The 23,728-nt window shown below is 38.9% G+C and overlaps 1 protein-coding gene across 9 annotated transcripts in view; it reads right to left on the bottom strand.

Moving 5' to 3' along the window:
• The window catches only part of EFHC1 (EF-hand domain containing 1), a 76,192-nt gene that overhangs the window by 4,456 nt on the left and 48,008 nt on the right, over positions 1–23,728 (bottom strand). For all 9 annotated transcript variants that reach the window (XM_008530790.2, XM_008530791.2, XM_070586218.1 and 6 more), the window contains 2 exons: positions 20,202–20,415; positions 19,663–19,810 (listed from right to left, as the gene is read on the bottom strand). In XM_008530790.2, coding sequence (XP_008529012.1) covers positions 19,663–19,810; positions 20,202–20,415 — 362 coding nt within the window. The remainder of the gene's footprint in view (positions 1–19,662; positions 19,811–20,201; positions 20,416–23,728) is intronic.

Raw genomic sequence — 23,728 nt, 5'->3', positions numbered from 1 at the left:
TGGTGCTTTTCTCCAGTGAGGCAGAACAAACTGTAGTTAAGAGCATGGCCTCTAGAACCTGCCTCGTTCAAAATCTAGGCTTTGCCACTTAAAGGTTGCAGGAGCTTGAGTAGATTAATTAACTGTTCTGTGCCTCAGTTTCCTTATCTGCAATGTGTTAGTTTCCAAGGGAAGCCACCTCATAAAGATTGTTGTGAGAATTAAATGCGTTATTAAATATAAAGCACTTAATACCTGACATGGCAGACACATACAAATGTTAGTTTTTAACAAAGTTCTTTTGACAGTCCTAGTAGGAATAGTCATTCACTCATCTAAAACTATTTATTAAACACGAATGGCTCAATGCTAGCTTTACAATAAACTGTTGAGTGTAACAAGGAACCTGTTTCTAGTAAGGATCCCTGCTCTCCAGAAGGGGAGTTAAGGCATAGACTTTAAAATCACTAAAAGAAGAGAGGAAATGACCATTATCATTTTAAGAGGTAAAAAAGATGACAGGATCAGGAAGGGCTGAACTGGGAGGTGGCATCTGACCTAGGCCTTGGAGGATGTGAGGGCTTGGACCCACCCGTAGGATGAAATAAAGGAACTGCAGACAATGGGAACAGCCTGAGAAAAAGCATGAAGAGAGGAACTGAGGTTAATACAATAAACCTGTTTGTCTGGGGTGCACAGCGTGCAGAAAGGGAAGCCAGAACTCGCTGAGAGGGTCACTGGAGCCACAACAAGCAAGTTCTTGGATGCCAGACTAAGAACTTTAGAATTTTGTTTTTGAGTGATGGCAACCTCTTAAAAGTAGTATAATTAAAAAACCAAATAAGATCAAAAGAGAAATCAAAGAATATCTTGAAACAAAAATGGAAATACAATATACCAAAATTTATAGGATGCAGCAAAGAGCAGTTGCAAGAAGGAAGTTTATAGTGATAAATGCTTACATTAAGAAAAACAAAAAGATCTCAAATAAACAACCTAACTTTATACTGCAAGGAACTAGAGAAAGAAGAAAAAAACTAAGCCCAAAGTTAGCAGAAGGAAGGAAATAATAAAAATCAGAGCAGAAATAAATGAAATAGAGACTAGAAAAATGATAGAAAAGATCAACAAAAGTAAGAGGTGGTTTTTTGAAAAGACAAAATTGACAAACTTTTAGCTACACTAATTAAGAAAAAAAGAGATAAGACTCAAAATCTGAAATGAAAGCGTAGAAATTACAACTGATACCACAGAAATACAAAGGATCATAAGAGACTACTATGAACAATTATATGTCAACAGATTGGATAACCTGGAAGAAATCAATAAATTCCTAGATACAAACAAACAAAAAATTCCGAGAAACATAATAACTTACCAAGACTGAATCATAAAGAAATAGAAAATCTGAATAAACCAATAATAAGTACGGAGATTGAATATCAGTAATCAAAAATCTCTCAACAACAACAAAAAACCCAGGACCAGATGGCTTCACTGGCGAATTCTACAAAAGATTTGAAGAAGAATTAATACCACTCCTTCTCAAACTCTTCCAAAAAACTGACGAGAAGGGAACATTCCCAAATTCATACTACAAGGCCAGAATTACCCTGATCCTAAAGCCAAAGATCATACAAGAAAAGAAAATTACAGGTTAATATCCCTGATTAACATACATGCAAAAATCCTCAGCAAAATACTAGCAAACTGAATTCAACAGCATATTAAAAGGATCATACACCATGATCAAGTGGAATTTATCCTCGGTATGCAAGGATAGGTCAACATACACAAATCAATAAATGTGATACACCACATTAACAGAATGAAGAAAAAATCATATGATCATCTCAATAGATACAGAAAAAGCATTTGACAAAATTCAACATCCTTTGATGATAAAACTCTCAACAAATTAGGTACAGAAGGAATGTATTCCAATATTATAAAGGCCACATATGACAACACAGCTAACATCATAGCCAACAGTGGACAACACAAGGATGCCCACTCTCTACGATCAGGAATAAGACAAGGATGGCCACTCTCACCTGTTCAACACAGGCTAGCCAGAGCAATTAGGTAAGAAAAAGAAATAAAAGGCATCCAAATAGGAAAGGAACTGTCTCTGTTTGCAGATGACATGATCTTATGTATAGAAAATCCTAAAGACTCCACCAAAAAACTGTTAGAACTAGACATTGAATTCAGTAAAGTTCCAGGATACAAAATCAACATACAGAAATCAGTTGAAAGAGAAATTATGAAACTACCTGAAAGATAAATTAAGAAAACAATTTGCAATAGCATCAAAAACAATAAAATACTTAGGAATAAATTTAACCCAGGAAGTGAAAGACCTATATATACACTGAAAACTCTAAGACATTGATGAAAGAAATTGAAGAAGACATGAATAAATGACATGTTCTTGGATTAGAAGAATTAATATTGTTAAAATGTCCATACTATGCAAAGTGATCTACAGATTTAATGCAATCTCTATCAAAATTCCAACAGCATTTTTCACAGAAATAGAAAAAAATCCTAAAATTCATATAGAACTACAAAAGACCCCAAAGAGCCAAAGCAATCTTGAGAAGGAAGAACAAAGCTGGAGGCATCACATTTCCTGATTTCAAACTATATTACAAAGCTATAGTAATCAAAACAATATGGTATTGGCATAAAAACAGACACATAAACCAACGGATCAGAATAGAGAGGCCAGAAATAAACCTATGTATATATGGTTAACTAATCTTTGACACGGGAGCCCAGAATACACAATGGGGACAGGATAGTCTCTTCAATAAATGGTGCTGGGAAAACTGGATATTCACAGGCAAAAGAATGAAACTGGATCCCTGTTTTATACAACTCACAAAAATTAACTCAGAATAGATTGAAGACTTAACCATAAGACTTGAAACTGTAAAACTCCTCGAAGAAAACATAGGAAGAAAGCTCCTTGAAAATGGTCTTGACAATGACTTTTTTTTTTTTGGATATGACACTCTAAGCAGAGGCAAAACAAGCAAAAATAAACAAGTGGGACTACATCAAAACAAAAAGCTTCTGCATGGCAAAGTAAACAATCAACAGAATGAAAAGGCAATCTATGGAATAGGAGGAAATATCTGCAAACTGTTTTAGTCCATTCAGCCTGCTACAACAAAATACCAGAGACTAGGTAACTTACAAACAACAGAAATTTATTTCTCACAGTTCTGGAGGCTGGAGAGAGCTCTCTTTCTGGTTCATAGCCAGCACCTTCTCACGGTGTCCTCATGTGACGGAAGGGGGCTGGCAGGCTCTCTGGGGCCTCTTTTATAAAGGCACTAATTCCACTCATGAGGGTTCTGCCCTCATGAGCTAATCACCTCCCAAAGGTCCCATTTCTTAATGCCACCAGGATTTCAACATGTGAATTTTAGATGCACACAAACACTCACACCATAGCACAAACCATCTAATACAAGGAATTTATACAATTCAATAGCAAAAAAACAAACAATCTGATTAAAAAATGGGCCAAAGATTGGGGCCAGCCCAGTGGTATAGTGGTTAAGTTTGCCCACTCTGCTTTGGTGCCCTGGGGTTCACAGGTTCAGATCCCAGGGGCAGACCTACACACTGCTCATCAAGCCATGCTTTGGCAGCATCCCACATACAAAATAGATGAAGACTGCCACAGATGTTAGCTCAGCAACAATCTTCCTCAAGCAAAAAGAGGAAGATTGGCAACAGAAGTTAGCTCAGGGCCAATCTTCCCCGTCAACCCCCTCCCCCCGCAAAAAAGGGCCAAATACCTGAATAGACATTTTTCCAAAGACAACACATAAATGGCCACCAGGTATATGAAAAGATGCTTGACATCACTAATTATCAAGGAAATGCAAATCAAACCACAATGAGATATCACCTCACACCTGTTAGGATGGCTATTATCAAAAGACAGGAGATAACAAGTTGGCAAACATGTAGAGAAAAGGACCCTATACATTCCTGATGTTGGTGGGAATGTAAATTGGTGCAGTCATTATGGAAACAGTATGGAGGTTCTTCAAAAAATTAAAAATAGAACTACACTAGTGTGATCTAGCAATCACAATTCTGGAGATTATCTGGAGGAAACAAAATTGGTATCTCAGAGAGACATCTGCACTCTCCCATTCATTGCAGCATTACTCACAATAGCCAAGACATGGAAACAACCTAAATGTGAACTGACAGATGAATGGATTTAAAAAAAATGTGACACACACTCAGAGAGGAATATTATTCAGCCATAAAAATGAAGCAAATCCTGCCACTTGCAAATGGATGAACCTGAAGGACATTATGCTTAGTAAAATAACCTAGATAGAGAAAGACAAATACTGTATGATCTCATTTATATGCGGAATCTAAAAAAAGTCAAAACTCACAGAAACAGAGTAGAGGGTTGCTGCTGGGGACTGGGGGTTGGGGGAAAAGGGAGATGTTGGTCAAAGTGTATAAACTGCCACTTATAAGACAAATAAGTTCTCTGGATGTAATGTACAGCAGGGTGACTATAGTTAATATACTGTACTGTATACTTGAAATTTGCTGAGAGAGTAGATCTTAAGTGTTCCCACCAAGCACACACAAAATTAAATGGTAACTGTGAGATGAAGCATGTGTTAATTAACTTGATTGTGGGAATCATTTCACAACGTATATCAAATCATCACATCATACACTTTAAATACATACACTTTTATTTGTCAATTATACCTCAATAAAGCTGGAGGTGAAGAGTATGATGAATTCGGAGCCAGGTTTCAGGCAGACTGGTCTGGTAACAGTGTGTGAAATGGATTAAGGGAGAAAGAGGGTGGAGGTGGGAAGATGAGTCAGGAGGCATTGTGGAAGCCTAGGCAAGCAGGCATGGGAGTATGGCAGACACTGGTGATTACCTGTCCAATATTCTCCCTCTCCGTCTTCCTAATAGAGCCCTTATTTTGTTTGGAGCAGCAATTAGGAGTGGCCATGTGACACAGCCCAGACAACGGGATGTAAGCAGACGTTGCTAGGTGGGGCTTCTGGACAAGCCCTTCAAAAACAGGAAAGATTTCAGTCTTCTAGCCTTTGACCTTCCCCTTATTCCTGCCTGGAATACAGATGTAATGCTGGAGATGGAACATTCACTTTGTGGCCACAGAGGAAAAAGCATGAGGACAAAAGCTACTTGCTAAGGATGTCTGAGAGAAGAGAGAGAAAAAGTCAGGTCTCTGTGGGCATCGTAAAGCCATCACAGCAGCCCTGGACTGCTTCCCTCCAGACACTGTGTTCCCTGAGAAACCTAAAACTTCACTGGGTTAAGCTAAAGTAAATTTGTTTCTGTTGTTATTATGTGCAGACAAATGCAACTCCTAACTGATTGAGTGCTTTAAATTAGGAAATCATGGTGGGAACAAAAAGGAGAAGTCAGAGAGGGAAGAGATATTGTAGAATAAAAGAAAAGAAATTGGGAGGATGGTGTCAAGATGGCGGCATAGGAGGACTCTGAACTCACCTCTTCACATGGACACAATAAATTTACAACTACTCTTGGAACAATTACCCCTGAGAGAGAACTGAAAACTGGATAAAAAGAACCCCCACAAAAAGGAACAGTGCTGACTGAGGTGGAAAAAGCTGAAGTCCCTTTCTGGAGAGAAAAAAGCCACCTCCAAGCCTTGGTGTTTAACGGTCAACTGGGAGCAACCTTCAGGTATGAAGCCTTCCCTGGAGGAGTTGGGGATCTGAGCAGGGGAGCATTACCACAATAAGCAGCTTTTGGACTCAGTACAACTGAGACGAGTGTCATGATATCTGGGTTTGCTGGCTATTAACTACAACGGGGAATACCCCCAGAAAAGCTATCAGACATAAGGGAAAAAAAGCCTGCTCTTAAAGGGCCCATGCACAAATTCACACATTTTTGGAAAGCAACCTAAAATCACCAGAAAGAAAGGTGCACAGTCCTTTGATGAAGAGACTCACTTGATAGGCTCTGGGTGCATCTCAGGATTGGTGAGACCTCCCCAGGGACTGAGACATTGGCAGCAGCCATTAGTGTGACCTAGTACAGTCATGTTGACACAGACGCTAGCAGATGCCCTTGGCGTTCTTCCCCAGGCCTGTTAGCCCAAAGCCTGCCTCACCCACTGGAGCACCAATTAAATCCAGCTCAGCCAGGGCAGACAGCCCATCCTAGGGATTGGCCCAACCCAACAGCAAGCCCTCAGGCAACTTGTGGGTCCACATAGGTGGGGTGCCTGGAACCTCAGCAGCTGGGTGAGGGGGTCCACCTCTGTGGGGCAGGGCATGCACAAGGGGTGGGCCTGTGTTGGTGGACTGTTGCCCCACTTTGCAGTGGGGCAACTGAGTCTGCTTCAGTGGGTCAGGGCATGTGCATAGAGCAGGACTGCGGTGATGTGGTGTATGGCCCTGCAGACAGTGGGGCTTGTCAGCTGCAGCTGACTTGTGCTTTTCAAACAGCCATATAGGGGATCGGCCCCCACCTTCCAAAGCCTGAAAGAATTGGGTGCTCCTATGCCTGGGGCCAGCCTCACTCAGCTGCAATCCTGAGAGAGCTGACAAGAGCCTTGCAAGCAGGAGGCCTATAGCAATTGTAAGCCCCTGAGCCTAGCAACCAGCCACCCTGGGGGCCTACTCCCTTAACAGAAAAACTGCAACAGGAATGTGCTATTAGACCTTGCAGCCAACTGTGCTGGGGCTCCCCGTGCCTGATAAAGTGACTGAAGGGTCCATAGCAGCCACACGCAGCTGAGCATTACAACCAGCAGCTAGGGGGACAGCCTAGCGTCCCCAGACACCTGCAGCAAGAGCAATCCTGCCCCAACAGAAGGACACAAAGAACCCATGCAGGGGTCACTCCTGGAACACTGGGGACTGGTGATGAGAGGGAAGCACACTGCTGGGCCTCATAAGGTATCTCTTACATAAGGCCACCTCTCCAAAATCAGGAGACATAGCTGACCTACATAATACATAGATATAAGCACAGAGAAAAAGGCAAAATAAGGAGACAAAGGAATATGTCCCAAATAAGGGAACAGGACAAAACCCCAGAAAAAGAACTAAATGAAACAGAGATAATCTACCTGACAAAGAGTACAAACTAAAAGTCATAAGGATGCTCACTGATATTGGGAGAAGAATGGATGAACTCAGTGAGAATTTCAACAAAAAAAGTGGAAAATATAAAAAAGAACCAATCAGAAATGAAGAATACAAACTGGAAATGAAAAATTCACTGGAAGGACTCAATAGCAGAGTAGATGACACAGAAGAATGGATCAGCAAGCTTGACGAAAGACTAGAAGAAATCACCCAAGCTGAACAGATAAAAGAAGAAAGAATTAAAAAGAACAAGGATAGTCCAAGGGACCTCTGGGACAACATCAAGCACACTAACATCCACATTATAGGTGTCCCAAGAAGGGGAAGAGAGAGATAAAGGGGCAGAGAATCTACTTGAAAAAATAATAGCTGAAAATTTTCCTAACCTAAGGAAGGAAACAGACATCCAAGTACAGGAAGTACAGAGAGCACCAAACAAGATAAGCCCAAAGAGGTCCACACCAAGACACATTATAATTAAAATGTCAAGTATTAAGGATACAGACAGAATCCTAAAAGCCACAAGAGAAAGACAACAAGTTACATACAAAGGAAACCCCATAAGGCTATCAGCTGACTTCTCAGCAGAAACCTTACAAGCTGGAAGTGAGTGGCATGACATATTTAAAGTGCTGAAAGGAAAAAACCTACAGCCAAGAATACTCTACCCAGCCAGGTTATCATTCAGAATAGGAGAGAGAGTTTCCCAGACAAGCAAAAATGAAAGGAATTTGTCATGAAAAAATCAGCCTAACAAGAAATGCTAAAGGGACTTATTTAAGTGGAACAGGGAAGACCACAAACAGGAATAAGAAAATTATCAAAAAAGAAAAAAAACAATAAAGTCACTGGTAAAAGCAAGTATGCAGTAAAGGTAGCAGATCAATCACCTATGAAGGTCAAAAGACAAAAGTACTAAAATTATCTATTTCCATGATAAGAGGATAGTGGATATGCTCAAAAAAGAGGTTATATATGATATCAAAAACATAAAATGTGGGAGGAAGAAAGTACAAGAGTAGAGCTTTTAGCAGGAGGTCAAACTTAAGACACTGTCAACTTAATATAGATTGCTATATACGTAAGTTATTATATATGAACCTTATGGTAATCATAAGCCAGAAACCTATAATAAACAAACAAAAAATTTAGAGAAAGGAACCCAAACATAATACTAAAGAAAGCCATCAAACCGCAAGAGAAGAAGACGAGAATAGAGGACTACTAAAACACCTAGAAAAAAAGTAACAAAATGGCAATAAGTACATTCTTATTAATAGCAACTTTAAATGTCAATGGACTAAATGCTCCAATCAAAAGGCATAGGGTAGCCAACTGAATTAAAAAACAAGAACTATATATACGCTGCAAACAAGAGTCACACTTCAGACCTAAATAGATTCACAAACTGAAAGTAGAGGGATGGAAAAAGATACCCCATGCAAATGGAAATGAAAAGAGAGCTGGGGTAGCAATACTTATATCAGACAAAAGAGACTTTAAAACAAAAACCGTAACAAGAGACAAAGAAAGGCACTACAGAATGATAAAGGGAACAACCCAATAAAAGGATATAACATGTGCAAATATTTATGCACCCATCATAGGAGCATCTGAATATATAAAGCAATTATTAACAGACATAAAAGAAGAAATAGACAGCAACACAATAATAGTAGGGGACTTTAACACTCCACTTAGACCAATGGATAGATCACCCAAACAGAAGACCAATAAGGAAACATTGGCCTTAAATGACACTTTAGACAAGATGGAGTTAGTAGATATATATAGAACATTCCATCCAAAAATTGCAGAATACACATTCTTTTCAAATGCAAATGGAACATTCTCCAAGATAGATCACATAATAGGCCACAAAACAAGTCTCAATAAATTTAAGAAGATCGAAATAATACCAAGCATCTTTTCTGACCACAATGGTATGAAATTAGAAATCATCTACAAGAAGAAAATTGGAAAAGCCACAAATATGTGAAGATTAAACAAAATGCTACTGAACAACGATTGGGTCAAAGGAGAAATCAAGAAATACTTGGAGACAAATGAAATGAAAATACAACATGCCAAAATTTATGGGATACAGCAAAAGCAATTCTAAGAGGGAAGTTTAGAGAAATACAGGTTTACCTCAACAAACAAGAAAAATCTCAAATAAACAATCTAACACTACACTAAAGTAACTGGAAAAAGAAGAACAAAGCCCAAAATCAGTAGAAGTAAGGAAATAATAACAATCAGAGCAGAAATAAATGAAATAGAGACTAAAAAAAAATAGAAAAAAATCAATGAAACTAAGAGCTGGTTCTTTGAAAAGATAAACAAAATTCACAAACTTTTAGCTAGACTCACCAAGAAAAGAAGAGAGAAGGCTCAAATCAATAAAATCAGAAATGAAAGAGGAGAAATTAGAATGGATACCTCAGAAATACAAAAGATTATAAAAGAACACTACAAAAAGCTGTACACCAACAAACTGGATAATCTGGAAGAAATGAATAAATTCTTAGAATCATACAACCTTCCAAAACTGAATCAAGAAGAAACAGAGAATTTGAATAGACTAATCACCAGTAAGGAGATCAAAACAGTAATCAAAACCTCCACCAAAATAAAAGTTCAGGACCAGATGGTTTCCCTGGTGAATTCTACCACACATTCAAAGAAGACTTAATACCTATCCTTCTCAAACTTCCAAAAAACTGAAGAGGTGAGGAAGCTTCCTAACTCATTCTATGAAGCCAACTTACCCTGACACCAAAACCAGACAAGGACAACACAAAAAAAGAACATTACAGGCCAATATCACTGATGAACATTGATGCAAAAATCCTGAACAAAATACTAGCAAATCGAATATAACAATACATTAAAAAGATCATACATCATGATCAAGTGGGATTTATTCCAGGGATGCAGGGATGGTTTAACATCCACAAATCAATCAACGTGATACACCACATTACCAAATGAAGAATAAAAATCACATGATCATCTCAATGGATGCAGAGAAAGCATTTGACAAGATACAGCACCCATTTATGATAAAAACTAAATAAAATAGGTATAAAAGGAAAGTACCTCAACATATTAAAGCCCATATATGATAAACCTGCAGCCAATATCATTCTCAATGGAGAAAAACTGAAAGCTATCCCTCTAAGAATAGGAACCAGACAAGGATGCCAACTTTTGCTGTTCTTATTCAACATAATATTGGAAGTCCTAGCCAGAGCAATCAGGCAAGAAAAAGAAATAAAAGGGATCCAGATTGGAAAGGAAGAAGTGAAACCGTCACTATTTGCAGATGACATGATTTATATAAAGACTAAAGAACCCATCAAAAACTTTCAGGAGTAATAAATAGGATACAAAATCAACATACAAAAATCAGTTGCGTTACTATACACTAACAATGAAGTAGCAGAAAGAGAAATTAAGAATACAATCCCATTTATAATTGCAACAAAAAGAATAAAATACGTAGCAATAAACTTTACCAAAGAGGTGAAAGACTCATACCCTGAAAACTATAAAATGCTGTTGAAAGAAATAGAAGATGACACAAAGAAATGGAAAGATATTCCATGCTCTTGGATTAGAAGAATTAACATAGTTAAAATGTCCATACTTTCTAAAGCAATCTACAAATTCAATGCAATCCCTATGAAAGTTCCAATGACATTTTCCATAGAAATAGAACAAAGAATCGTAAAATTTATATGGAACAACAAAAGACCCCAAATAGCTAAAGCAATCCTGAGAAAAAAGAACAAAGCTGGAGGCATCACAATCCCTGATTTCAAAATATACTATAAGGCTATAGTAATCAAAACAGCATGGTACTAGCACAAAAACAGACACACAGATCAATGGAACAGAATTGAAAGAAATAAAACCACACATGTACGGACAGCCAATCTTCAACAAAGGAGACAAAACATATACTGGAGAAAGGAAAGTGTCTTCAGTAAATGGTGTTGGGAAAACAGACAGCCACATGCAAAAGAATGAAAGTAGACCATTTTCTTACACCATATACAAACAGTAAGTCAAAATGGATTAAAGACTTGAATGTAAGACCTGAAACCATGAAAGTTCTAGAAGAAAAACTAGGCAGTATGCTGTTCGACATCAGTCACAGCAGCATATTTTCAAGTATCATGTCTAACTTGGCAAGGGAAACATTAGAAAAAATAAACAAACGGGACTACATCAAACTAACAAGCTTCTGCACAGCAAAGAAAACCATCAACAAAACAAAAAGATGACCTAAGAACTGGGAGATGATATTTGCAAACCATGTATCTGATAAGGGGTTAATAGCTAATATCCAAATATATAAAGAACTCATATATCCCAACAACAAAAAAACTAACAACCCAATTAAAAAATGGGCAAAAGATCTGAACAGACATTTCTCCAAAGAAGATATACAGATGGTCAACAGGCACATGAAAGATGTTCAACATCACTACCTATCAGGGAAATGGAAATCAAAACTATAATGAGGTATCACTTTACCTGTCAGAATGGCTATAATTAACAAGACAAAAAATAACAAGTGTTGGAGAGGATGTGGAGAGAAGGAAACCCTCGTACACTGCTGGTGGGAGTGCAAACTGGTGCAGTCACTATGGAAAACGGTATGGAGATTCCTCAAAAACTTAAGAATAGGAATATCACACAATCCAGCTATTCCACTGTTGGGTATTTATCCAAAGAACATAAAAACACGAATGCATAAAGACATATGCACTTTTATGTTCACTGCAGCATTATTCACAATAGCCAAGACTTGGAAGCAACCTAGGTCCCCATCAAGGGATGAATGGATAAAGAAGATGTGGTATACATACAAGATGGAATACAATTCAGTCATAAAAAGGGTAAAATCTTGCCATTTGTGATAACATGGATGGACCTTGAGGGTATTATGCTAAGTGAAATAAGTCAGAGGGAGAAAGTCAAATACCCTATGATCTCATTCATAAATATAAGATAAAAACAACAATAAACAAACACATAGAGACAGAGATTGGATTGGAGGTCACCAGAGGAGCAAGGGGAGGGAGGAGGGAAAAGGGGGTGATTAGGCATATATGTATGGTGATGGATTGTAATTAGTCTTTGGGTGGTGAACATGATGTGATCTACATAGAAATCAAAACATAATGATGTACACCAGAAATTTATATAATATTATAAACCAATATTACCGCAATGAAAAAAAAAGAAGAAATTAGCAGCTATTGAATGTGGTGTAAAATAGAAGAAGTCAAAGGTATCTCCAAGGTGCAAATCAGGGTAAATGGAACTCTGACGTGATTTAGAGAAAGAGGGGTTAAGAGTTACTGCTTGTCTCCTCTGTGCTGGTGTTTTCCATGTGTTATCACAACTCGTTATCACAACTTTATGAGACAGTTGAATGGGAAGAAGGAAGAGCAGGTGTGCTAGAAAGATGAAAACGATGATGGTTTCATTCTTAGTTGTGCAAAGTGTGAGGTGCTGGTGACTCAGCTGGAGGAAGACACACCCAACAGGCAGACAGGAATCCGGGAATATTATCAGAAGGGTAAGGATGGAGAGCAACTTACTTAGCCACTCTGCAATGAGATGAGATGAGATTTCCAGAGTATAGACCAAGCAAACAAGAGGATCAAAAACAGGACCTTGAGAAACACCAACTTAGTAGACAGAAGTAGGAAGAAGCTTCAAAGAGTAGGCTTCCAGAGAAGGAGGAGGCAGAGCAGAGACTCTGACTTATCAGAACTCAAAAGAAAGGGTTCCAAGAGAAGGTGGTAAAGAGTAAATTGTATTATATGTAGATAGAAAAGGCTAAACACTTGACCAGGGGGTTGGCAAACTTCGGCCCACAGGCCAAAGCCAGCCTCCTGCCCGTTTTTCCAAATAAAAGTTAATTGTAATACAGCTCCCCCTACTCATTTACACAGTGTCTATACTGCTTTCACTGACAAGGGTGAGCTGAGTAGTTACAACAAAGATGGCATGGCCCACAAAGCCTAAACTGTTTACTACTTTCCTCTTTACAGAAAAGCCTGCCAACTCTCGCCCTTGACTATGAGCTCCCTATTCTCTCATCTATCTGCCTAAGCATTTATTAACGTCTAGTACATGGTGCGAGCTTAAATATCTGTTAAATTAATGAATAAATGAAAAGAGACCATTAGATTTGGAAACAATCAATGACCTTCAGGAAAGCAATTTATGAAGAGTGTTTGGAGACTGGAGCAGTCAGAAAGGAGGCAGTTAGACACAAAATAGAAGAATTAAATTTGGAGAAATGGGAGCTACTTTTCTCTAACAAGAAGGCAAAGAGAAGATGAGTGACAGTATAGAAACATTCTAAGGTGAAGAGTGGGAAAAGTGAAGAAGCTCACATTGGACCATTTGGTCTCATATTTGACACCAATTGCAAAGTGAATATGAAAGAGCTTGGGGCTTAAAGAAAAAGGAAGAAGAAACAAAAATAGTTGGAAATGTCTACATGGGAAAAGTGGCTGGAAGTGAAAAATAGAGGATTAAAAGGATCATCAATCATGGGAGGAGGATCCTCTTGAGGCTGAAGAGCACAAATGAACATACTAACAGAACAAGAATAAAATATATGAACCCATGGGTGTGTGTATGCTATTCATATAAGTAGATTTCATGTAGAGGGTTGGATTTATGACCATTTGTTATCAGTAAATCTGAGTTCAATATACTGCAATGAGGACCCAAAACCCAAAAGAACTTCAGATGAAGTCAATACTCATTACCCGTGCACTATTTTAATTTTCTTGCTCAGAGAAAGAAAATAGCTAACCCCAAATTTTATCATCCTGTAATTGACACCTGATATAAAAAATATTCAGGCCTGACAAGTACTTGGGAATCCCCTTTCATTAACCTTAGAAATGATTAGTCAAATAAAGGATTTGTATTTCCTTAGAGTGGGATTCTTTACCAGATGGGAGGAGTTAGAAGCCAAAGACAGAATGGCTAGAAGAACTGGAAGGCACGACCCTTGGATCCACACCATCTTTGAGCATCTTCTCTCAGTCATCTGTCCGACCCATCACAAAGGAAGAAAGGGAAGGTGAGGATCAAAATGAGAATAGCAGTGGATTTCTTAACCCAGAACTTGAATTTCTCTTTATTTTTATTGGTATCTTATTCTAAGTGCCATGGTGCTCTTTTTCTCATTATTAAATCAGATTAAAAAAAAAAAAAAAGATTCTACTGGTAGTATGCCAAAGCAAGAAGCTTTCCAATGTTGCTGGTATTTGCATAGACATGGGAAAACTACAGAAAAAAACTTCTGAGAAGTACATGAATTAAACGTATGACCATGAATCTCAACTCAGCACTTAATGCTGCCCAGCCACCAAATTATGCTTCGCTAGTGCATTTGTCCTCCCACTTTCTGGGAGAGCTGCCATATTTAATCAGTCCTGAGACAACATTTTTTACACCTCTGGAGTCAGGATGCACTTTTTATTGATGGTGAATATCAACTATACTTGTTGGATTTTCTTTCTCAGTAGTAGATAAAATAATGCTATGTATTTATTTTCATTTTATTTTTATATTCATTTTTCTTATATAGTCAACAGAATAGACAGCATTTCACAACTTTTCCTCTCTCCTGAAACTTCCAACATCTCCCCATCCTCACTCTTCCTACTGCACTACTACACTGGAAACAATGACATAATCAGAAGGACCCCTCAACCGTCTCTACCCGCAGCAGCATCTGTACCCACACACTCTGCCTTCCTGCCTGTTACCATAGATTAAGCTTTCAAAGAGTAATCCCAGGACCCCTGGGGGTTCCTCAGACTCTTTGGGGGTCTGTAAAGTCAAAACTATTCTCATACTACTACTAAATCCTTATTTGCTTTTCTACTCCTGTTTTCTCACACATGCACAGTGGAGTTTTCCAAAGGTTACATAATGAATGATATCACAGAAGGCTCAGTACAGAAGCAGACGAAAATCCAGCTGTCTTCTATTAATAAAGTCAGACATTAAAGAGATTTGCAAAAATGCAAAACAATTCCACTCTTCTCAATAAATTTTTTTGTTTGGAAAAAATAGTTATTTTTCATAAAAATTACGTTATTTGTACTAACATGAAATAAGTTTATTATTGCTTTGTAGAACATTAATAAATATTTTAAATGTCTCAGATTAATTTCTAACATGGTAAATATCAATAGATATAAACTACATAAACGAAAGCCCTTGGAGGTCCTGGATAATTTTTAAGAGTACAAAGGTGTCCCGAGACCAAAGAGCTGGAGAACTACCGCCCGAGATGAACGACTGGTGCTTCTCTCTAGAGCCGTTCCTCCACTTGTGTACTAGACTCCATCCTCTCTCACACGCTCCACAACTCTCCCCACTCTCACATTTATCAGCGTTTCCCTCTAAAGAATCATTCGCATTTATGTACAAATATGTCGTTATTTATTCTATCTTAAAAACAAACAAAAAATCCTTCTCTTGACTCCACTTCCTCTGCCAGCTGCTGCCCCATCTTTCTGCTTCCTTTTGCACCAAGTTTCCTCAAAAGAGCTGTCTATACATACTTAAGATGTCGAATTCCTCTCCTCCCATTCTCTCTTAAATCCGCTCCCATCAGATTTTCCTACCCTCCCATTCCACTGAAACTCCTCATTAGGGTCCCCAATGCTCCCTACATTGCTAAATCCCCGTGTGACACAATGAACCATTCTGTCTTCCTTGATACACACGCACTTCTCACTTTGCACAGTTCCGATACGCATGAATTTCAGTTACCACCGTTGGCAACAACATGGTTCAAATTTCAACTACCTCAGTTGATTAACTGTGAGTAATTGCATAAAGTACAAATTCATTGTTACGTTTTCAATCCACCAACTTCTATATAAATAACAGATGTGCATGATGATCAGTGACAACTGTATCAGCTCTTTCAAGTCTACTGATGACTGGTCACTGGGCATCTGTTTTTCAGTTCACACAGAGAAAGCAAAGTGTGTAGCTATGTTGCCTTCTTGTCTCTCAGTGATAAACCCACATGACATTTTACAAAAATGGATAACTGAATGAGGGAATTGGCCAACAAAGATGAAAGTGCAGCAGAGAAACAAAGAGCAATAAAGCTAGAAGTGAAATTCGAATCAAACATAATGGTGTTATAGAAGAAAGAGCTGATTGTGGGAATGCTGACACTGCCACCATCCAACAGACTCTTGACGTGCAGCCAGGAGAACTCGGTGAAGGCCAACTTACTGACATAAAGCGATGGTAAAGAAAAGGCTGAACACAGCCCAGATGCCAGCAAAAAACTGCACATTAAAAGAACTCTGAGATATTTCGTGTCATTAAAGGAACTCTAGGAGACCTTTCACAACATTGAAAGCAAAAATAATAAAGTGTTGGGAGTTGATCCAAACTTAGAAAGGAATATGACCATTTACCAAGGCATAGAAAAGATGTTCATTCTGTATCATAAGTTACACAATGAAAAGAAGGCAAGCACCGTTCAAACCACTCTTGAAAAGCTGTTCACAAAGAAATAAAACTTTAATTTTCAACGTTGCCCATGTTTTAAATTACAGTGTACTAAATAAAAATTAGTTTCACTAATCTTTCATTGCCCTATACATTTATAACCATCACAGTTTTTCATGTTTTGACAAAAATTTTTCAAGGTCACAGAACAACAGTAAATGTTCGCACTGATTAGTAAGACTGTCATTTTTACAGCCCCGCACTACTGTGCAGAGCGAGGGCCGCCTGCCCTTTCCTCATCTGGCTTCCAGGATACCACACCCACTTGGCTTCTTCCTGCCTCACTAGCTGTCCTGCTCAGTCTCCTCTTCTCAGCTCTTGGTGTTGGAGGACCCTGGAGCTCAGTCCTTGGAGCTCTTCTCTTCTTTATCTACACAGACTCCCTTAGAGATTTCACCCAATCCTGTGGCTTAAAATATCATCTATACGCCAACAACTCCCACATGGACATCTCCAGCCCAGATCTCGCATCTGCACTCTGGATTTATATATCCAACAGCCTGCTTCAGATCTCCACTTGGATATCTAATAGATATGTTAAACGTAGTATAACCAAAACTGAAGTCCTCCCCCCTCAAAAAAATCTCCTCGAAAAGATAGCCTCTTCAATAAATGGTGTTGGGAAATCTGGGCAATCACTTGCAAAAGAATGAAGGTAGACCATTATCTCATGCCATCCACAAAAATAAACTCAAAGGATCAAAGAGTTGAAGCTAAGTCCTGAAATCCTGAAACCACTAAACTCCTGGAAGATAATGTAGGCAGTACACTCTTTGACATTGAACTTAAAAGGATCTTTTTGACTACCATGTCTCCTCAGACAAGGGAAACAAAAGAAAAAATAAACAAGTGGGACTTCATCAGACTTCTGCAAGGCAAAAGAAACCAGGATCAAAACAAAAAGATAACCCACCAACTGGGAGAAAATATTTGCAAATCATATATCCAACTAGGGGTTAATCTCCATAATATATAAGGAACTCACACAACTGAACAACAAAAAAACAAACAACCCGATCAAAAAATGGGCAGAGGATGTAACAGACATTTTTCCAAAGAAGATATACAGATGGCCAATAAACACATGAAAGATGTTCAACATCACTAATCATCAGGGAAACACAAATCAAAACCACACCAAGATACCACTTTACACCTGTTAAAATGGCTATAATCACAAGACTAAAACCAACAAATGTTGGAAAGGGTGTAGAGAAAAGGGAACGCTCATATACTGCTGGGGGGAATGCAAACTAGTACAGCCACTATGGAAAACAGTACGGAGATTCCTCAAAAAGCTAAAAATAGAAATACTGTATGACCTAGCTATCCCACTACTGGGTATCTACCCAAACAACTTGAAATCAACAATCCAAAGTAACATACGCACCCCTATGTTCATTGCAGCACTATTCACAATAGCCAAGACATGGGAGCAACCCAAGTACCCATCAACCGATGATTGGATAAAGAAGATGTGGTATATGTATACAATGGAATACTACTCAGCCACAAAAAAAGACAAAATCATCCCATTTCCAACAACATGGATGGACCTGGAGGGAATTATGCTAAGGGAAATAAGCCAAACTGAGAAAGACGAACAACATATGATTTCACTCATATCCAGAATATAAACAAACACATGGAAAAAGAAAACAGTTCAGTGGTTACCAGGGGAAGGGGAGTGGGGGGTGGGCACAGGGGGTGAAGGGGAGAACTTATGTGGTAACAGACAAGAAATAATGTACAACTGAAATTTCACAATGATATAAACTATTATGAAATCAATAAAAAAATTATTACAAAAAGAAAAAGAAAGAAAAAACACCTCCTCTACCCACAATGCACATCTTCCCCATCTCAGCTGATGGCAACTTCTTCCTTCCAGTTGCTCAGGCCCAAAAGCTTGGAGTTATACTTAACTACTCTCTCTTTTATAGCACCTATATAAGCTGCTGAAGTCCCATTGGCTCTACCTTCAAAATATATCCAAAATCAGACCACTTCTCCCCACCTTCACTGATACTACCTGGGTCCATGCACCATCATCTGTTGCCTGGATTACAGCATGTTCTCCTAACTAGTTTCCCTCCTGATCTATCTCAACACAATAGCCAGGGTAGTTCTTTTAAAACATATGTCAGATCTTGCCACTCCTCTGCTCAGAACCCCCACAGTGGCTCTCCATTTCAGAGAAAAGCCAGCATCGTTCCAAAGACCTAGTAGGTCCTACACGACCTGGCTCCTTGTTAATTTTCTAACTCCATCTCCGACTCCTCTTCCTCTCACTCACCCCATTCCAGCCACGCTCGCTGGCCTACTTCTTGCCAGCGTTACTTGAGTATTCTAGGCATGCTACTATTCAGGGCCTTGACAATCACCATTCCTTCTTTGTGGAAAGCTCTTCCTTCAGATATCCACACGGCTAACTCCTTTACCTTCAAGTGTTAGCTCAATGTCACCTTGTCAAGGTGTGACCACCTCCCCTGATCAACGGCAACCCATCACCACCCTCCAGAAACCCTTATCACCCTTATTTTCCTCCACTGTTCCATAGTACTCAGCACCTAATATCCTGTATAACTTGCTTGTGGTGTTTATTGGCTATCTTCCACTGCTTAGAAGGTCAACTCCATGAAGGCAACAATTTGTTGTCTACTTTGTTTACTGATAAAAGCCCAAGGGCCTAGTGATAGTATCTGACACAGAGTAGGCGTTCAATTATTATTTGCCAAATAAGTGAAGTTGAAAAAGTTTAAGTTACTAGTTATTATATTGGACCCAGGGAACCTTCTGTGTATAACTAATAACTCCCACCTGGTGAGGGAAATCTGAAAATCTAAAATGTGATTATCCATTCATTTGATCAAGAACTATTTCCTGAATATTTCATATGTGCCAAAGTCAGAATGGACCCTAGACAGTCAAACGTACTTTTCCAATTCTGGTGCAGGACCTTCTCGCTTTCGAACACGGTTCTGAACTGACAAGAGTGCTTCTGGTGAATACTGGGCAGCATTGCTTTCCATGTACTTCAAAACATAGTCATCTGTATCAAGGATGACGAACCGGTGGCCAAACACTGAGGAGAAGGTAGAAATATACTTAGCTTGGTTATGTTTTTATCATGCAATCAGGAGTAAAATAATAGTGACCCTCCAATGACAAATTCACAGGTAAGCATTTGTGACCTAGACTAGGGAACTTTCAAAAGCTCTCTAAACTAATATGCAGCAGTTTGCTCAGTGTTTAGGAAGCTCAGGGTCTACATCTGTAGCCAACCAGTGCAACCAATTTACAGCTTAATTGATAAGGAAGGAGATTAAGACACTGCATTGCATATACAAGTATATTAGCTTTATCTCAGCTGGAATGCAGCCCAGCTGCCTCTTACAAGGGTTAATTGAATTAAATTCCAACTAAGAACCCAGTCACTTGGCTAGTAGGAAAGCCTACACTGTGTTTAGACCTACCCTCAATCACAGCACCAATGAAGAAGTCACTAGGGCTGTAGTAGACCGGGTTTTCCACCGACGAGTATGGTTTAATAACTTTAGTTCTGCCAAGGTACTTGCCCCCAATGATACCAGAATTGCGAACAGGAGGTTCAAAGATACTGATCATGTCGGTGGCTAGAAAATAAGAGAAGACGAATCGGCGGTCTTTGTCTTCTGGGATGGGGGATTCCTAGAAAGGTGAAGAAAAGAGGATATTATGAAGGTACATGATCTATACAGATGCTCCAAACTTACATACCTACAGAGACTAGGTATATAATATAAACCTAATCTATAAAGTACCATATAAATGAACGGTATGGGGGGACTCTGGTGGCTTGGAAAGGACATGTCCATCTAAAAGAGGCTGCCCCAACTCAACTCCAGGTGATTGTTGCTTTGTGGGAACGTAGGCCCAATGTTGCAAGATCTTCCAATTTTTCATGAGGAGATAAACATCTGGATTACTATATAAAACCCCTGATTTTAAAATGTTGACTCCAACTCTTTTAAAGCACCATGCAGGCCAAATAAAACACTTAAGTGGGCTACATTCTGCCCACAGGCTGCCAGTTTGAGACCTCTTGGCTGACATTATGTTCAACTTCGTGGACACTAAGATGATTATGCAAAGTTTCGTTCTTTAAACAAGTCCATTTGTATATATAATTTTAAAAAAAATTTATGAAGGGAGGAATGAGTAATATAACATCATAGAGTTGAAAGTGATTCTGAGAAACTGACTTGTAGACAAGACACTTCCTAAATCAAATCACTGAAGAGTGATCACATAACCCTTAAGAAACAAATTCCAGATTGAACAAGCCTAAATAGAGACATGCTTGTTCTTGACTCAAATCCTCTCATATCACAACTTCAGCACGTTATCTTTTCATTCAGACCATGGAATTATTTGTGTAATCATTTCTTGGTTATCAGAGAAAGTCATGGGGCTTCCTCTTAGCAAAATAATTTCCTCATACCATTCCCTAATCTAATATTCTTCAAGACTTTTTTGATTGGACACCCCTATAATAAAAAAAAATTAACAAACATCCACAATATAGTTAATAAAAATCAAACCACATCACTCCTCTGCTCTCAAACTTCCAGAGGATTCCCCCATCACACTTAGAATAAAATAGTTCTGAGCAGGGCCACAGGCAGTGGTGCACCAAGGGGGTTGGGGAGATGGCAGCAACAGCTCACCCTGGCAGGAAGGAGGATTTTAAAACTTACAAAAATTTTTTTTACCTTTTTATTTTTAACTAAGTTTAGACTTACAGAAAAGTTCATAAATAACAGAGAATTCTCATATGCCCTTCACCAAGCTTCCCCTAACATTAACATCTTACATAACCACAGTACAACTATCAAACCCAGGAAAATAACAGTAGTACAATCCTATTAAGTAAACTACTGCCCTTGTTCAAATTTCACCCATTTTTCACTTATGTTCTTTTTCTGTTTCAGGAGCCTATATGGGATCCCATACTGCACTGAGTTATTTCTCTGTAATCTCCTCCATGTGACAGTTTCTCAGTTTGCCCTTATCTTTCATGACCTTGACACTTTTGAAAGGCACTGGTCAATTATTTTGTTGAACGTCCCTCATGCATCTTATTTCTGCATCTATGGCAAAAATACCACAGGAAAAAACAGTGTGTCCTGCTCAGTGCATATCAGAGTTCACAATATCAGTATATCTTGTTGTTGGTATGTTGAGCTTGACCACTTGATTAAGAAGACATCTGCTGGCTTTCTCCCCTATAAACTTACCATCTTTCCCTTTGCAGTTAATATCTTAAGAGAAATGCTCTGAAACTATGAAAGTCTTGTTTCTCTTCACAGGTTTTCCCACTAATCTTAGCATCCACTGATGGATCTTATCTGCAACAATTACTGCTGCCGTGTGTGCTTAACAGTAGTTTCTATTGTCCTCTTCTCTCCTACATTTAAGAGTTGAAATTCTACTATATGGAGGAGCTGCCTCTTTGGGGATGACTGTTTTATCAGTGATGCTGTTTAGAATTACAGGCACACGATGACAATAAGAAGTAGATCAGCTTTTACTTGGTTTTACTTTTCAATTCTCCACAGGCTTGTTACCTGCACCCTGGGTGACTGCTCCCACCACCCACCCATCAGGCCTTATGCCACTGGCTGCAAAGCCCCAAGCTGGCCCCCGAGCCCCTCTTCATTTCTGCCCCTCTACCCTCCATTCCCTGTGTACCGCCCTTGCCTGAAACACAGTTGCCTCAGATAGTGCCCTGGCGTGCTCGCTTGGTTATTCCTTCTGGTCTCTGCTCAGCTGTGCCCTCCTCGAAGACGCTTTCCCTGATCTTCCAATGTAAATGAGCCCCCTCCCCATCACTGTCTCCTGCTTTCTCCCGAATGTGCTATTACCTATCCTGGTATGATATCTTTCCTTATGGACTAAAAGTCCTCCGTGAAGGCAGAGATTTGTCTGTCTTCCACTGTACCCTCAATGCCTAGAACTATGCCAAGCTCCAAGTAGTTCTTTAATATTTGTTGAACAAATGAATAATTAAACATACGTTCTTCTATATAACTATGTTTTGTGCATTACAATATACATATATATATATATATATATATATATATATATATCAGGGGCTATAAAATAAATGCACTCCTAATAAAATAAAAACAGAGGCTGTCATCTTTTCTTAACAACCTCCATCGATTACATTGTCTTGCACACTCCCTGGAAGGGTGTGCACGCTGCTTCAGAGATCACCGCTCAAGTCAGGTTTCTTATGCTCTTCCAAAGCTTCCTCAAGTTTCTCAGCCAGCACCCAACTCTGAGCCCCAGATATTTTTACTTAGGCACCAATTGCCTACCTGGGTTTATATACTTATTTCCTCACAACATGTCCAGTGCCGTCTGAACTTAATCTATATTTGTCTCTGATCATTCCTCCAGCATATTCCCGTCTTTTGAATTTCCACATTTTCTTCTGAAGTCCTCACCTTATTCCTAAGCCCTTTCCCCTTATTGTCAGATACCCTTTCTTTCATCCCAGAGCTTTTATGATGAGCTGAATGAATACACCCTCTATTTCACCAAACAGGTCAGGAAAAACCTTTGAAAATTACACTATCAGAATACCACATCTTCTTTCTTGTCTGTAGGAAGATATCCGCTACTTCCTTACTAATAGTTCTGTTGGTGTTCTTCTAAATATATACAGATATATTTTTTTACTGTGTCCCATAACAGAGAAAACTGCAAGAAATCAAAATGTATAGTTCAAAGAATTTTCACAGAGTGAAAACTCATGGAACCAGGACCCAGGTCCAGGAACAGAACACTGATGGAACCCAGAAAGCAGCCTGCCCATCACCACTCCATCCCTCCCTCACCAAAAAGCCAGTATCCTGAGTTTTATGGTTTTCTTTAGTTTTACTACAAAGCGGGGGTCCCCAAACAGTTTTGTTTTGCCTGTTTTTTAATCTTCATATAAATGAAATTACATAAT

Source organism: Equus przewalskii, chromosome 19 (genome assembly GCF_037783145.1).
Source record: "Equus przewalskii isolate Varuska chromosome 19, EquPr2, whole genome shotgun sequence".
Lineage (NCBI taxonomy): Eukaryota > Metazoa > Chordata > Mammalia > Perissodactyla > Equidae > Equus > Equus przewalskii.
Note: the sequence above shows the minus strand (reverse complement) of the source record. Positions and strands in the feature narration are given on the sequence as shown.